At 38.4% G+C, this 14,609-nt stretch overlaps 1 protein-coding gene across 1 annotated transcript in view; it reads right to left on the reverse strand.

The window, feature by feature from the left end:
* Positions 1 to 14,609, reverse strand: part of Gk (glycerol kinase) — a 76,238-nt gene that overhangs the window by 12,370 nt on the left and 49,259 nt on the right. Inside the window, exons 13-16 of the mRNA XM_032890222.1 lie at positions 12,188 to 12,230; positions 11,578 to 11,658; positions 1,549 to 1,627; positions 218 to 314 (exon numbers count right to left, since the gene is read on the reverse strand). Coding sequence (XP_032746113.1) covers positions 218 to 314; positions 1,549 to 1,627; positions 11,578 to 11,658; positions 12,188 to 12,230 — 300 coding nt within the window. The remainder of the gene's footprint in view (positions 1 to 217; positions 315 to 1,548; positions 1,628 to 11,577; positions 11,659 to 12,187; positions 12,231 to 14,609) is intronic.

Below are 14,609 nucleotides of genomic sequence, written 5' to 3' on the forward strand. Positions count from 1 at the left end.
CTAGTTTCATGTCTTTTATCATCATTTACTTTTCAATTAATAAATAGTAGTCATATGTATTACTGTCGTGGTGTGTGATGTTTGGAGAGATGTATATAATGTGATATCTGCCACCCCATGCATTTATCTTATCTTTGTAAAAGGAACATTCAATGTCCTCTTTTTCTGGCTGTTTTAAAATAGATAGTAAATTACTTGTACCAACAGACATACTTACCCTCTTGCACTAGGCTCCCAATAAGGTGCATATAACCCTGAAAATGCTGGAACAAAGTAGCAGCCATAAGAAGTACCTACTTCTTTAGCAAGTTTTTCTAGTATTAGGGAGAAAGAAAAACAAAAACAATATCAAAGCAGTATCTTATTTTGTTAAATAAACATACATACTTTCAAATTTTGATCAGAACTTTTGATTTATAGCTCATTAATATCAAAGTGTTACTAATTACAGTAGAATGCTAAGAACATTTTCCCTACACTGAATGCCTCCCACAAATTGAACTGAGCTCAAGAAACCAAGGACCTGGATTCATTTACCTTTAGCCAATTTAAGTCATTTCCATGTGTATGTGTGTGTTGTGTGTACATGGTGAGGGTGTGCATACATTTAAGGGCAGAAGTTAACCTTGGGGGTTGTTGCTCAGAAGATGTCCATTTTATTCATTAAGACAATGTCTCTCACTGGCCTAGAATATGCCACAAACGCAAGACTAATGCGCTACAACTTTCCAACCTTGGGATTAGAAGTGGAAGCCACCAAGCTTGGTTTTTTTGTTTGTTTGTTTTGTTTTGTATTTTAATGTAGGTTCTGAGGACCCAACTCAGATCCTTGTACTTGCATTTTAAACATTTTACCTATTTAACTATCTCCCAAGCTCTATTTCTGTGATTTTTAAGTTTCTTGACTAGGAGATGAGGTGGCCTCTCCTCTGTGCCTAACCAGAAATTTATTTCTGATGGTCTAACCTTCAGGCAAAGTTAAACAAGTAGATGAAAATGTGAATAGCTGAGGTCAAGCTAATTACCCATAGGCTGAATGTAGCCATATTAACACCTAATTCATAAGTACCAGAGTTCCAATGTTCTTTCTCATCTGATAACACGTAACTACACTGCTTTACAGATTTGGGCACTCTCTGCTGTTCAATTTTATGTATCAGTAATTTTATGCCTGATCTTACCAGTTTATTAATAACTATCACAAATTATGTTCATTGATTGTGTAATAAATCTTCATAAAACAGGCTTTTCTGAACAAATCAAATTTATAAGATGCAGTCACATAATTCATAGATCAAGTCAGTAGTAAAGTTAATATTGACAGATTGTCAGGACAAAATATTCACATTTTTTCATTCTTCTATAGTTTTGTTTTTTTTTTTTTGGAAACTGAATCTCTCTATGTAGCTGTGGTTAGCCTGGAACTTGCTATGTATACTAGGCTGGCTTGGAACTCATATAGATCCTACTTCTGCCTTCTGAGTATTCTGAGTATTGGGATTAAGGGCTTTCTTTAGACAGTTTAACTCTTTACTAAAATACACTCACCAATTTCTTCAGAGGACTTAATAATTCCAAGGTTGTCTCTTAGCCAGCGGATTACAGCACCAGCTATAGCTACAGAACCCTGCAGGGAAAAAGGCATCAAAGATAAAATGTGTGTTGCCACTAGAAAGGGTATTCTCTATGTACGCTACTGCTTTTTTAATTGGATAATTTTTTATTTACATTTCAAATGTTATTCCCTTTCCTTGTTTCCTATCCATAAAACTCCTATCCCATCCCCCCTCTCCCTTCTTGTATGATGATGCTCCCTCTCAACCCTGCTCCCACCTCCCAACTCTGACATTCCCCTACACTGGGGAATCAAGCCTTCATAGCCTTAGCAGGACCAAGGGCTTTTCCTCCCATTGGTGCCCAACAAGGCCATCCTCTGCTACATATGCAGCTGGAGCCATGGGTCTGTCCTTGTGTAGTTTTTGGGTAGTGGTTTAGTCCCTGGTGTATGCTACTTCTAAGTAGAGAACATTCAAGCAATTCAATTTGGGGATCCCTACAAACATGAAAACTATGACTTCTAATACGAACAATTTTTCCTAGACCATGTTATGAATAGGGAAAAGAAGTGAACACTGCAGCATACTCTTGAAAATATCCCAATAGGTGGCCACCCATCTTTTAAGCAGATTGATCTTTGTACAATTTGGTAAGCTACTTAGGCATAGTGTCACCTATTAAAAAATCTTACACCATCCACCAAGCTACTCCAATGAGTCATACTAAAAATTTAAGTATGTTTTATATCTCTAGTAGCACAGAAAAAAAATAAAACAAAAACCAGCAAAGACACAAGTGATTATTCATATGTTATAGGAATAAGGCACGGGGTTAGATCCCTAGTATCCCTTCCACACTCAGCCAATGTTCAAGGGACTGGGAGGGAGAAATAAGCGTGAAAATATATAAACGTAGTCATATTTGCAGCTGGTTTCATTATTTAATTGCTATCTGATCTCAGATAAATTATATAGGCTTTTTGTATATAGTTCCATTTTTAAGCTACAGAGTGACAGTTACTATTACAATACTTATCTAAACAAACTATCATGACTCTTACTATTAAGAATACAAGTCAACGTTCTTACTAAACAAAAACACTAGCTTCACTGATCTTTAATCGTCAGTATCATATACTATGATTACATGTATATAGAATGTCGGCTATCAGTAAATCCATAGGAAAAGGAAGTATACTGATGGCTGCTCAGGTCTGAATGGGTCATGGTAGGATAGTGTGAGGTAGAGATATAGAATGGGGTTTTGCTTTGAGGTTATGAAACATTCTGCAGTTGTTACACTGTTATTTGCAAAAAGGAAATCTCTTGACTACACTAGAAACCATAGACTTGTACTCATGACAAAGACAAATTTGGGGCTAGAGTTGTAGCTTGATGGTAGAGCATTTACCTAGTGCACTCTAGGCCCAAGTTTCCATTCCCAGCATTCCAAAAAAAGGAAAAAATTAAAAAGATGTTTTGGTATACAGACTATAGCTCAATAAAGCAGTTATAAAAATATACTAGACCAGGGGTTTATCTGTGTCAGAGAGCTTGTCTGGCATGTTTAAGTCCTACAAAAACATAGACAAATAAACAGATCCTAAAGGCACACATGTATCAAAAACCAATAATTAAGGATTCTAATTTATTATGCTGAAGTTTCATTCACAAAATTACTTCTATTTAGTCATTCTACACCAAATATCGGATTTTATTAAGTACAGAAACATGTCTCCAGGTTAATTATATGAGATTCAATTTGTCTTACTGGTAATTGTATTGCACATCTATGATTCTAGGTAGGAGATGGGGATAGAAGGATCTGGAGTTCAAGGCCGTTCTGGGCCACTTAGTGAGTTAGAGCTTGAGCTGTATGAGATTCTTCCTTAAATTAAAAAAAAAGAGGAAAGAAAAAACAAAGGCTGGAGAGAGACCTCACAGGTGGGGCACTAGCTGCTGTGCCAGAGAAGCCAGGTTCAGTTCCCAGCATTCAGATGGCCAACCATTGGAACACCACTCCCAGGTGACTCAATGTCCTCTTCTGGGTCCCCTAGGCACTGCAGACATATGGGCAGGCAAAATACCCATAGCTATTAAATAAAAATAAAGGTTAAAAAAGTAAAACAAAACAAATCAACTAGCCAAATTTTCCCTTCTTGAGGTCAGCTGCCAAAATGCAAGTGAATCACAATATACTGATATACTCCAACAGTTTCTATGAAAGATCACTGTACGTCCCCACAAAGAATAACACAGCTTTTCTTTATACTGTAGTCTTATGTTTTATTAATGATAGATCTATTATTCATTAAATGATAGACTTACTAAATGGTACAATAAATAAAAGTAAAGTTAAACAGGTAAAAATTAAAGCACTTAACAATACATTGATCGAATTTTAAATATGTAATCAATATTGTCACTGAGTTTTTTTGTACTGAGTTTAAAAATAATATACATTATTTATCATTATTATTATTATTATTTTGATGTATATGTGTTCATACACCTCTGCTACAGTGTGGGTATGGAGGTCAGAGAACCACTTTCTGGAGTCATGGGATGTCATACATGGTAAGGCGCTTGCCACCAAGCCTGTTAACCAGAGCTCTATTTGTGTTACTCAGCTGGCAGGAGGAGAGAATTGACTCTTTAAAAAAGTTGTCCTCGGGGTTGGGGATTTAGCTCAGTGGTAGGCGGCTTGCCTAGGAAGCGCAAAGGCCCTGGGTTCGGGTCCCCAGCTCGGGGAAGTTGTCCTCTTGCCAGGAGGTGGTGGTGAACACCTTTAATCCCAGCACTCAGGAGACAGAGGCAAGCTGATTTCTGAGTTACAAGCCAGCCTGGTCTACAGAGTGAGTTACAGGACAGACAGAGCTACATAATGAGACTATGTCTCAAAAAATCAAATAGATTTAAAACTCCTCTCTCAGCTACACAGTAAGTTTGAAATTAACTTGGGGTACATGAGATCTTGTTGAAAAGCAAACAAAGACAGTAACAAACAGCAAAAGCAACTAAAGAGGAAAATAAATATAGTTCCAGCAGAAGGTAAAACCAAGGTTTTACCTGATTACAAGGTGACAACTATAGAGAATTACTTCAATGAAAACAAATGCTTTAAAAACTACAAAGCCACAAGGCTAGCACACAGATCAGTAGGTAAAGGCACTGGCTACCAAGTCTGTGCCAACCCACAGAAACCCACAAAGGAGAGACCTGGCTCTCAGAGCTGTCCTCTGACTTCCACACCTGTACTGTGGCATGTGAGCGCAAAGCCATCCGGCAAATAAAGACTTGGGTTTCAGGTGACAAGGAATGCTTTATTCCAACTGAAGGAAGTGAATAAACAACAATAAACAGTAGCTAAAATATGTATCTGAAACAAGAATATACAGACAGATTTGGTATCTGAATGTAATACACAGTGTGCTTTAGACTTAAAAGAATTTAAGAAAGAAGAGATAAACATCTTAATAGAAAAAAGTCATGTATGGGTTGGAGAGATGGTGGAGAGTTAAGAGCATTTGCTGCTCTTGCAGGACCCATGTTCGGTTTCCTGCACTCACATCAGGTGGCTCACAACCACTTTCAACTCCAGCTCCAAGTGGTCTGACAGAGCCCTGTTTTGGTCTCTGTGAGCATCTGCAAACACCCCCAGAGACAAACACACATGGACATAAATAAAAATAAATAAATACAGTGAATGAATAGTTAAAAAGACGTGTAGTGCCCTGAATTCAGAGTCAGAAAACAAAATATAATATAATGTTTTGAAAGTGGACAGGAAAAGAATATAGAAGGAAACTATTCGCCTACTCGTCTGCTTCAGTTTTCAGTGTATCATCTACGAATAAGAATCGGCCCTAGTTCGAAGTCTTAATTTTAAGACTTTGGTAAACTTAAGACATTGGTAATGGTGGACATAAGCATATACGCGTCAACAGTTGCACACCAATAGGAAATGAAAGGATATTTAAAAAATTCAAACGATAACAAGACAAGATGAATGTATTATTTGAAAACTAAACATGTACCCCCTCTGTGTACACACACATACACACACACACACACACACACACACACACACACACACACACACACACACACGTCCTATGTCCTAATAAGAAATACAGGACCTGGAAGTCTCATGACTATATTACAGGCCCCCAAACGGAGGTTGGTTTTATGAAACAATACTTAGAAAAAAGAAGCGGAAGAAGGAAAAGGAAAGCATGGCTTCAGGACGACAGTGTCCTACGGACAGACGACAGAGGGAAGACAGATCTGATAACTGTCTTCCTTCGTTCTATTTTCTTCCACCACGAAGAAACGCTTTCCAGCCAGAAATGGCAGAACAAAGCAAACCAGCTTGACGTGAGATTACAGTTTCAGAATAACATAAAGATCACGTGCCCTGATTCCTGTCCCCATAAGATGAAGTGAGAACTCAGGGAGATTTAAACAGGGTAGGCCTACAGTCACCTGAAAGAAAAAGAAGAAAAATCCTCCTGGCAGTGAAGATGAAGATGCTAACATAAACACAGCCAGTGTGTCCTTTTAAAACGCCGTTTTGTTTTAAACACAGGCGAAAAGAAGGAAGAAATATAAAGTAGCAAAACTGACTCCATTCATGTGGACAAGCCTGGAAGTGGGCAGTATAGTCAGAATGCAGCTGCAAGAACACTAGCTTCTGACTTATTTCTCTGTGTGTGACAAGAAGTAGGCGTGCTAGCCAGAAACCACTTCCTCAAGAGGAAACAAGTCCAAGACGCTTTGTGCAACACAGGGAGTACAGTCAGGCACAATGCTTGAAGCCAGAGGCTTAAGAAGAGCTCTGTTTGTGTAGGGGTATGGAAAAATAAACACTTGTCAATACACAATAGAAGGGGAAGCTGGTAATCAAAAATTCTTAAATTCATGAAGAAGTCCATAATAAGACTTCAGCCACCATATTTACCGTCTGCAATAGAATTAATTTCAGACTGACAAAGACCTGAAAATAAGTGCCAAGAATAGCTGAAGAGACAAAATGGAGCATGGCTTCCATGAGAAACAACAAACGCAACAAATGCAGACATGGGGCACAGACTTCTAATCCAAGGATTAGGGAGGCTTAAGTAGGAAGCTGGCAAGTTTTGAGTCCTGCTGGAACTACAATGTGAGGCCCTCTCTCAAAACAAACAGGAAATTGTGTCTCAAGGGAAAAAGGCATCAAAATCATCTAGATGTGAAAAACAAACAAAAGTCCTATAGCTGCAAATATTAAACGAAAGGAAAGGGGGCCGCTCTAAGGCACACATACATGAGGACATTAGTGATCCTCTATGTTGGTGTGGGGTACAGCTCCCTAAGCTACTGTGACAAAGTGGTGGCAAGATACACTCAAAGACACAATACACACAATCTGCGACCTAGAGAATCTACTTTTATAAAAACTGTGAGCATATATGTAGGCTTATGAATGTGCATGCGTGCATGTGTGTGTGTGTGTGTGTATCAGAAGACATATATAAAAATGTTACTACTTCATTTTTTATAATAGGCAGACACCAAAGCCAATTTATATACAACCAAAACTTACATTCTAAACTGCAGCAATGAGAAGTAAAGAGTCAGCTATCTCTAAAGATAAAGGTAAATGTCACAAGGATAATGCTGAGAGAAAGAAGCCAGACCGAAGGATGCAGGACTGAGACTCACAAGCACATGGTCATGCTGTTGTATCTCTCCCCACCTATCACCATCATGTACAGTGTTTAAGGTTACAGATTTGAGCCTTAGAACTATAAATAAACATAGGAAATGATTATGCTAAAACCTAGGACACTTTCTCTTGGGGGACACAGAGGCCACTGTGACTATGGGTGGCATAAAGGGGTGCCTGAAAGTTGGAGGTGTTCTGCGACCTGACCTGAGCCGAGATTACATATTCTTTATGTAATTATTTGATAAGGTGTACAGTAGTTTAATTTATATTTTTGTTATATACTTTATTATTCAAAGCAAATTTTAAAGTTAAATATATTTTATTATATTCTCCGACACTCCATATCCATATTCTTTTTGAGACCTATTTTTATTTTATGTGTATGAGTATTTGGCCTGCATGCAGTACCCATGGAGGCCACAAGAGGGCGTCGGATTACATGGGTCTGGAGTTGTAGAAGGTGTGAGCCACTATGCGGGTGCTAGGAATAGAAAGTGGGTCATCTAAACTGCTAATCCATCTCTCCAGCCATAATTCATATTTCTTCAGGTGTCTTAACATTTTACAATGCAAAACAAATGGATCTTATGCATTTGGGTTTCTTTTCAAGAAATAATTTGGAAAAGGAAGGTAGATACTGAGTAACTCACCAGGGATGCAGCACAGAGAAACAAAGAGATTAATATATGTATTATACATTAATATATATATATATATATATATATATATATATATTTAAGAGACATGGAGCTATGGTTCCAATAGTCATCCAATAGCAAGTCCAGAAGATGGAAGTAATGGTAGAGGAAGAGTGATATTTGAAGAGATAAGTGCTGAGAACTTTCCAGATCTGATGAAAGCCTGGGATCTAAGTACCTGACAGGACAAATAAAAATAAATCCAAACCCGGGTACATCGAAATTCTAGAGCAGCAATGATAAAGAGACAATGTTAAAAGCTCTCAGGCAAGAGAGAAACAATCTGCAACGGAAAGGAACTACATTTAAAAATGACAGCAGGGGTCTCATTAGTACCAAAGGCCTGCTGTGCTAGTTGCGATGCTCAGGAGGCAGCAGGAAAGAGATTTCTGTGGCCACTCAGGGTTATACAGCAAGACTATGTCTCAAACAAGTAAATGCACCGTAAGGGATATGGGAAAAATAATTGCTAATCTAGAAATGTATACTTTCCCCAAATGAGGAAAAATAAGTAAAAGCCTCAAAGCAAATGGGCTTACTAGCCTACATTCTTACAAAAGGATAACAAAAGGATGACCCTTAGCAAGAACAACACACAGACACACAGACACACACACACACACACACACACACACACACACACACACACACACACAATGGGGACATAAAAGGCATGCGAGCAAAGAAATGCTCCTGGAATGGGGTGTGCCTCATGCCAGCATTTGGCAGGCTGGGACAAGTACACTAGAGGCCAGCTTGTGCTACACAGCAAGAGTAAGCCTCCAAACAATGACACCAGATACCAGCATGTCTATAATGAGTCAATCGATATTAGTTACTCTCAAGTGCAAAGAAGACCACCAATCATTACACACTGAAGGAAAAAGAGGAAATAAAACCTCTCAACAACAGACTTCAACACTGCTGGCAGAGTTTCTAGGAATAAAGTATTTGAGGTCCTCATCATGGTTGGGAGATTAAAACTATGAAATATTCATATACACTTTTAGAAAACTATTTAGTTGAATGATCTTTTTAAAGTGTAAAAGAAAAAAAATCAATAAGCTGGAAAGTATCTAATCCATACTACTCTAAACTCAGCAGGAGAATGAAGAAACTCACACACTATGGAGGTTCTCATCTACAAGCCCTTCACTTGGCAGGCAGAGACAGGGGGCCTCTCTAGGCTATACGGGGGCATCATAGCTCAAGAATCAAAAACAAAAGGGAGCGGGGTACTAGAAGGGCAGAAAGTAAAGCTGTAATAGTTTGGATTCCTAAGCCCACCAACAATTTATCAACTTAAAAGCATTAAGATTGTATGAGTTGGAAACTGACAAAAAGAATTAGTACTAATTCACCAAGTTTTATCAATCTAGCATCATTCCATCATTCTTTTTTTAAGTTTGTTTTGATTTCTTAAAATGTGTGTTAACTGTCAAAAAAAGTTCAGTAAAAATAGAAAGAGGGAAACCTAGATACTTGTATATGCATATTATGGCAAATGAAAGTACTTTTGGATGAGAGAGAGGGAGAGAGAGAGAGAGAGAGAGAGAGAGAGAGAGAATCCCTAGATTCGAAGAACTGAATAGTTTTGTACAAGTACACTATTGAGAAAGAATATTTTAGCATATGCTCTAAGGACCAGCAACATAAAGAAGTTATTAAACTAAATTAATTACATTTTCAGGCCAGAATAGCAGAAGAATGTTTATGGTAAGGGAAGCCCAAATCACACTGTTAAGTATACAGAGAATATCCTTTATCTCTCTAGAAAGATGGGTGATTTGGAGTGGAAGATACCATGTCATCTAGGCAGTTTAAACCGGATGAGGAAGACTCAGAGAAACTGAAAGCTGCCTCTTAGCCTTTGGAGATATGACAGATGACCTAGGACCATTTCTGAGGATGGAATAAGAAAGAGTTTATAACCAAGTGTGGTGATGATGCCTCTAAATGCATCCCACCATTCAAAAGGGAGAGTCAGAAGGAAGAGAAGGTATATAGCACATTTTAGGCCTGCGCGAGATACACAAGACCCTGTCTCAGTTTTTAAAAAATGCTCAGAATTTCTATCTTGAAACAGAAGTTTGGAGGGAGGCTATTATTGAAAAGGAGACAAGAGAAAGACTTCATACTGTGTGACAATGAAAATAAGGTTGTGTCACCCCTGCCTTAGAGGCCCTTTTCCCCAGATCTAAAATACCTAAAATTCTGTTTCTCATGCAAGGTCAAACAAAGCATATGAATAGTACTACGGATGCTGCTACAATTACTGGCACTTCCCTCTCCCCAAAAAAAAGAACCTTCCAATATTTTCATATGAGCAATGCTGTCCTGAGTGTCCAAATTGGGGACTAAAGGAGAAAAGCAGTTCACGGGCTTTCAAATTCTGAGAAGCGTTGATAACTTTAGTATACAGAGGCCTTTGTGTAAAGAAAAGGGCTTGAGATTGTTGTGGATGTAATTTAGTCATAGGACACTTGCCTAGCAGGTTCAAGACCCTGGGCTCAACCATCAGAGTTATGAAGAAGGGGGCAGGGGCACAGTTTGGGAAGAGATTGCAGTGTTTATGGGAAGGGTGAAAATGTTCATCGTGCTTGCAACCCTAACAAAGGGAAAATGTTTTAATTATGACTAGCAGTCAAAGCCCTTAACTGAATTATCATCAGGCATCCTAAGAAATGAGTCCCGATAAGTTACCAGGTAGTCCATGCAATATTAGGACACAGGGTTAGGGAACGTAGCTCAGTGATGGACACCTCCCAGAGGCCATGGATCCAATCTCAGTCTATTTTAAAAGATCCAGAATTGACTGTACAGACATGATTCCAAGACATGTGTCTGTTTTCACAAGAAATATTGCTTTTGTGACTCTTAACCAACGTTTTGATCTGTTTCTTTTTGTGATGCTAGAGCCTTGAGGATGTTCCACAAAGTACTCATGACTGAGCTCTATACCAACTCCGTCAATGGCTCTGTACAAACCTATCATGTCCTACAGCTTTGGGTTGATAAGGTCCTATTACAATTTGTAAATGTATCTGAAACAGATGAGACACAGTGGAGACAGTTGCTCTGCCTTTCTGTGCCCAGGGATCTGCTATCAAACACTAGGGCATTTTAGTCACTAACAGAAAATTTAAAGTTAAAAGAAGAGCTAGAGTCTGCCAATCTCATCATTAAACATTAAGGATAGAAAAATTTAGGTTGTAAGGCAGGTAAATAATATTCCCAAGGTGACGACACCAATTGGTACTAACAATGGAGGAAATTACCATCTTGTCTCATAGGAGCCAGGATCCCTAGTTTAATCCAAGGTTCTTTGTACCCAATCAAAGTCCAAAAATCTGGAATTTTTTGACTCCTATATATTAAATTGTGTGAGAAACCATGTTAGAAAACACAATTTTTCCAGGTGTGCTTGCTCATGTAATTGTAGAGGGAGAAGAATTGTCATAAGTTGAAGGCCAATTTGAAAGACAATACAGAGATTTTGACTTACCAGGGATGTATGACAAGATTCTGTCTCAAATAGTAACTCTCCCTCAAGAATGCATGGTCATTTTCATGAACTTTGGATATATGTTCATCTAGACAGAAAAGAACTTACTTCTAATGCATAATACACAGGTTTGTCTCTGCCAAGTTTATAAGCCACGGTTGTCAAAAGGCCATGTTCAGAAAATACACACTGTAGGAAAGAAAAAGAAAGATTTTAGTGTGGAAAAAAATTGAAAGGATAGTATAAAGACATTTTGGTTTTGACACAAAGTTTTACTGTGTTAAACTGGTTAGCCTAGAACTCACTAGACTGGGCTGGCCTTGAACTCACAGAGATCTGCCCATCTCTGCCTTCCAAATGCTGGAATTAAAGATGTGTGCCACCACCACGTCCAGTTAAAATTGATTGTTTATTCATAAGAATTCTATCAATAAAACAGTAATGATTAAAAGTAAGTCATTGGTAATAAGAATACACTCAGACTGCTAAAACATCCTTCATTGTTTTGAACTGGATCTTTCACTAAGAATCTGACATAGTACTATGTCAATAGTTTCCATTAACGCAATCAAAAGAACACATATGAAATTTAAGAAAGCATACAAGAGAAAGATTAAGTAAAAGATGAAAGTCCCAAAGCACATAACTAATTAGAGTCAAGTATTATATATAAGAAGATAAAGAACTTTCATTAATCTGAATTATAAAGAAAACCAACCTTATGGCCCGTGTTACACAGTAAGAAGCACCCTGTTCCATACCTATAGGTGGAGGCAGAATGAACATCTTGACAATTTTATCAAAAGCAAATTGTACTACAAATGATTAAAACTGATATTTTTACTTAGTACAACTAAAGTCCTTTTACAAAAATTACAGAAAACTAACAAACATTACACACTAAATCCTTATTTAAAATGTAAGTCTAGAGGGAAATATTGAGAACAATTAATGGGGGCAATGCAGGTATAGAATTTAGCACTTAGTCATTTGCCAAGGGTTGTGTTTGTAAAATTTGACTGGATAACAACAAATTATACATCCAGTTGCAGTTAAGTTACTACCAGTGTACACAGGGTGACGCATCATGACTAATAGCCGTTCACCAACAGCATTGACCAGTTTAGCTCTATCCCTAATAATCACTATAGACTGAGAAACACCACTAGGCTCTGGCAGGGTGAAAGGAGGAGCCTGGAATAGCACAAAGGGTAGCTCAAAAGCTAGGAAAAAAGGTGACATACAAGAGCAAGCTATTTAAGGCCTATTGATCTCATTCTCTCTGCAGGGTCATGTATTCCCCCAGTGGCGGGATGATCAAAATCATAACTCAGCATGGTTGATATGAAAGAACTGAACTTCATGGCGATCTTATCAATATAAGCTTTGGACTCAGCCACAAGCTTAGCACTTGAACATAATGGATAGTTTTGACTTGTGTATGTTAGATCAGTTAATAAACCCAACTGATACTAGAAAGGGTCACAGAAGCTGCTACTGCCATAGTTGACTCTGCCTGCGGTAGTTTTAATAGGATTGCCTCCCTCCCCCAGATGTTTGAATGCTTGGTCATAGGGAGTGGCACTATTGGGTGTGGCTTTATTAAAGGAAATGTATCACTGGGGGTGGGCATTGGTTTCAGAAGCTCAAATCAGACCCAGAGGCTCATTCTCTCTTCCTGTTGCCTATAGAACCAGATATAGAATTCTCAGCTTTTCTTCAGCACCATCTCTACCTGTGTGCCCCCATACTTCCCACCATGACAATAACGGTCTAAACCTCTGAAACCATAAACCAGCCTCAATTAAATGTTTTTCTTACCAAGAGTTGCTACGGTCTTGGTGTCTCTCCACAGCAATAGAAACGCTAACTAAGACAATGCCTGTGCTTGGAATTCCTGCCCCTCAAGTCTTGTTCCTATGCTATGTGCAACCATGGTTTGAAACTCTGTAGGTTTTAATCGTGTCTAATCTCCATGCTGGCAGAAAGATGATGGAAAAACTATTGCTATTATCCTGCTGGTTTCATTGTTTTTGGGCAACAAACATAAGCCAAATGCATTTTTCCTGATAAATATTTCCTTCATGCAACACTGTTATGAGTAGGGCTTATCTTAAAAAAATTCCATTTCTTTCTAAGTGGGTTTTTGGCTTGCTAAATGAACAAGTGACACACCAAGAGGTATGGGACTACTGAATACTTAAGTTTGTAAAAACACTTGTCAAATACACTAGGCATAGGCAATGCATTTACAAATTGAAGCACATGAGTTACAGTACTGTTTTTACTGCCCCATCACTAAAATGGAAGCTTATTATTTCTCCAAGCTTTTTTGTGAAGGTGAGTTGGGATTTTATTAAAAGTACTAAGAAAAGCACTCGAGAAAAAAAAATAAAACCATATGCAAGAATATGGGCTTTTCAAAGAAGAGTTGCAGTTTATTGAAATACATTTTAAATGCAGATTTCATGCTTTTTAAAATTAGATTGTATTGGCTTGGCTGACCTGGGACTTGTTATGTTGACAAGGCTGGCCTTGGAACTCTGAAACTGTAAACCTGCCCCAATAAAATGTTATCTTTTCATAAGATTTGTCCTGGTCACAGTGTCTCTCTTCACAGCAACAAAAACCTAAGACATTGCCTAAGCTTGCATTTCCTACCCGACAAGTCTTGCTCCTCTCATAGATCTTCCTGCCTCTGCCTCTAAAATGCTAGGACTAAAACGGTGTGACAACACACCTGACAACAGGGGCTGGAGAAGTGGCCCAGCAGTTAAGAGTGCTTGATGCTCTTTCTTGGAGGATTGGGTTTCTATTCCCAGCACATACACCATCTACAACTCCAGTTCCAGCTTATTGGATGTTCTCCTTTGACTTCCATATGTTCTAAGCACACGTTGCACAAACATACACGTGGGCAAAACACATAAAACCACTTATACTTAACTCACATCGCATTTCCTTGTGTGTATAATACATGACTTAGCAGCACCACAAACAGGGTCCAAACACAAATTGCTTTACTGGACCTTTCCCTTACACTGAGTAATCCTAACCCTCTCTCTGCTGCTCGGTCTAGACCTCACAGCTAATTCTTCTCCCTTGGCTCTCTGCAGTAACCTATGTATCCCTGTAGTCTC

This window comes from Rattus rattus, chromosome X (genome assembly GCF_011064425.1).
Source record: "Rattus rattus isolate New Zealand chromosome X, Rrattus_CSIRO_v1, whole genome shotgun sequence".
Lineage (NCBI taxonomy): Eukaryota > Metazoa > Chordata > Mammalia > Rodentia > Muridae > Rattus > Rattus rattus.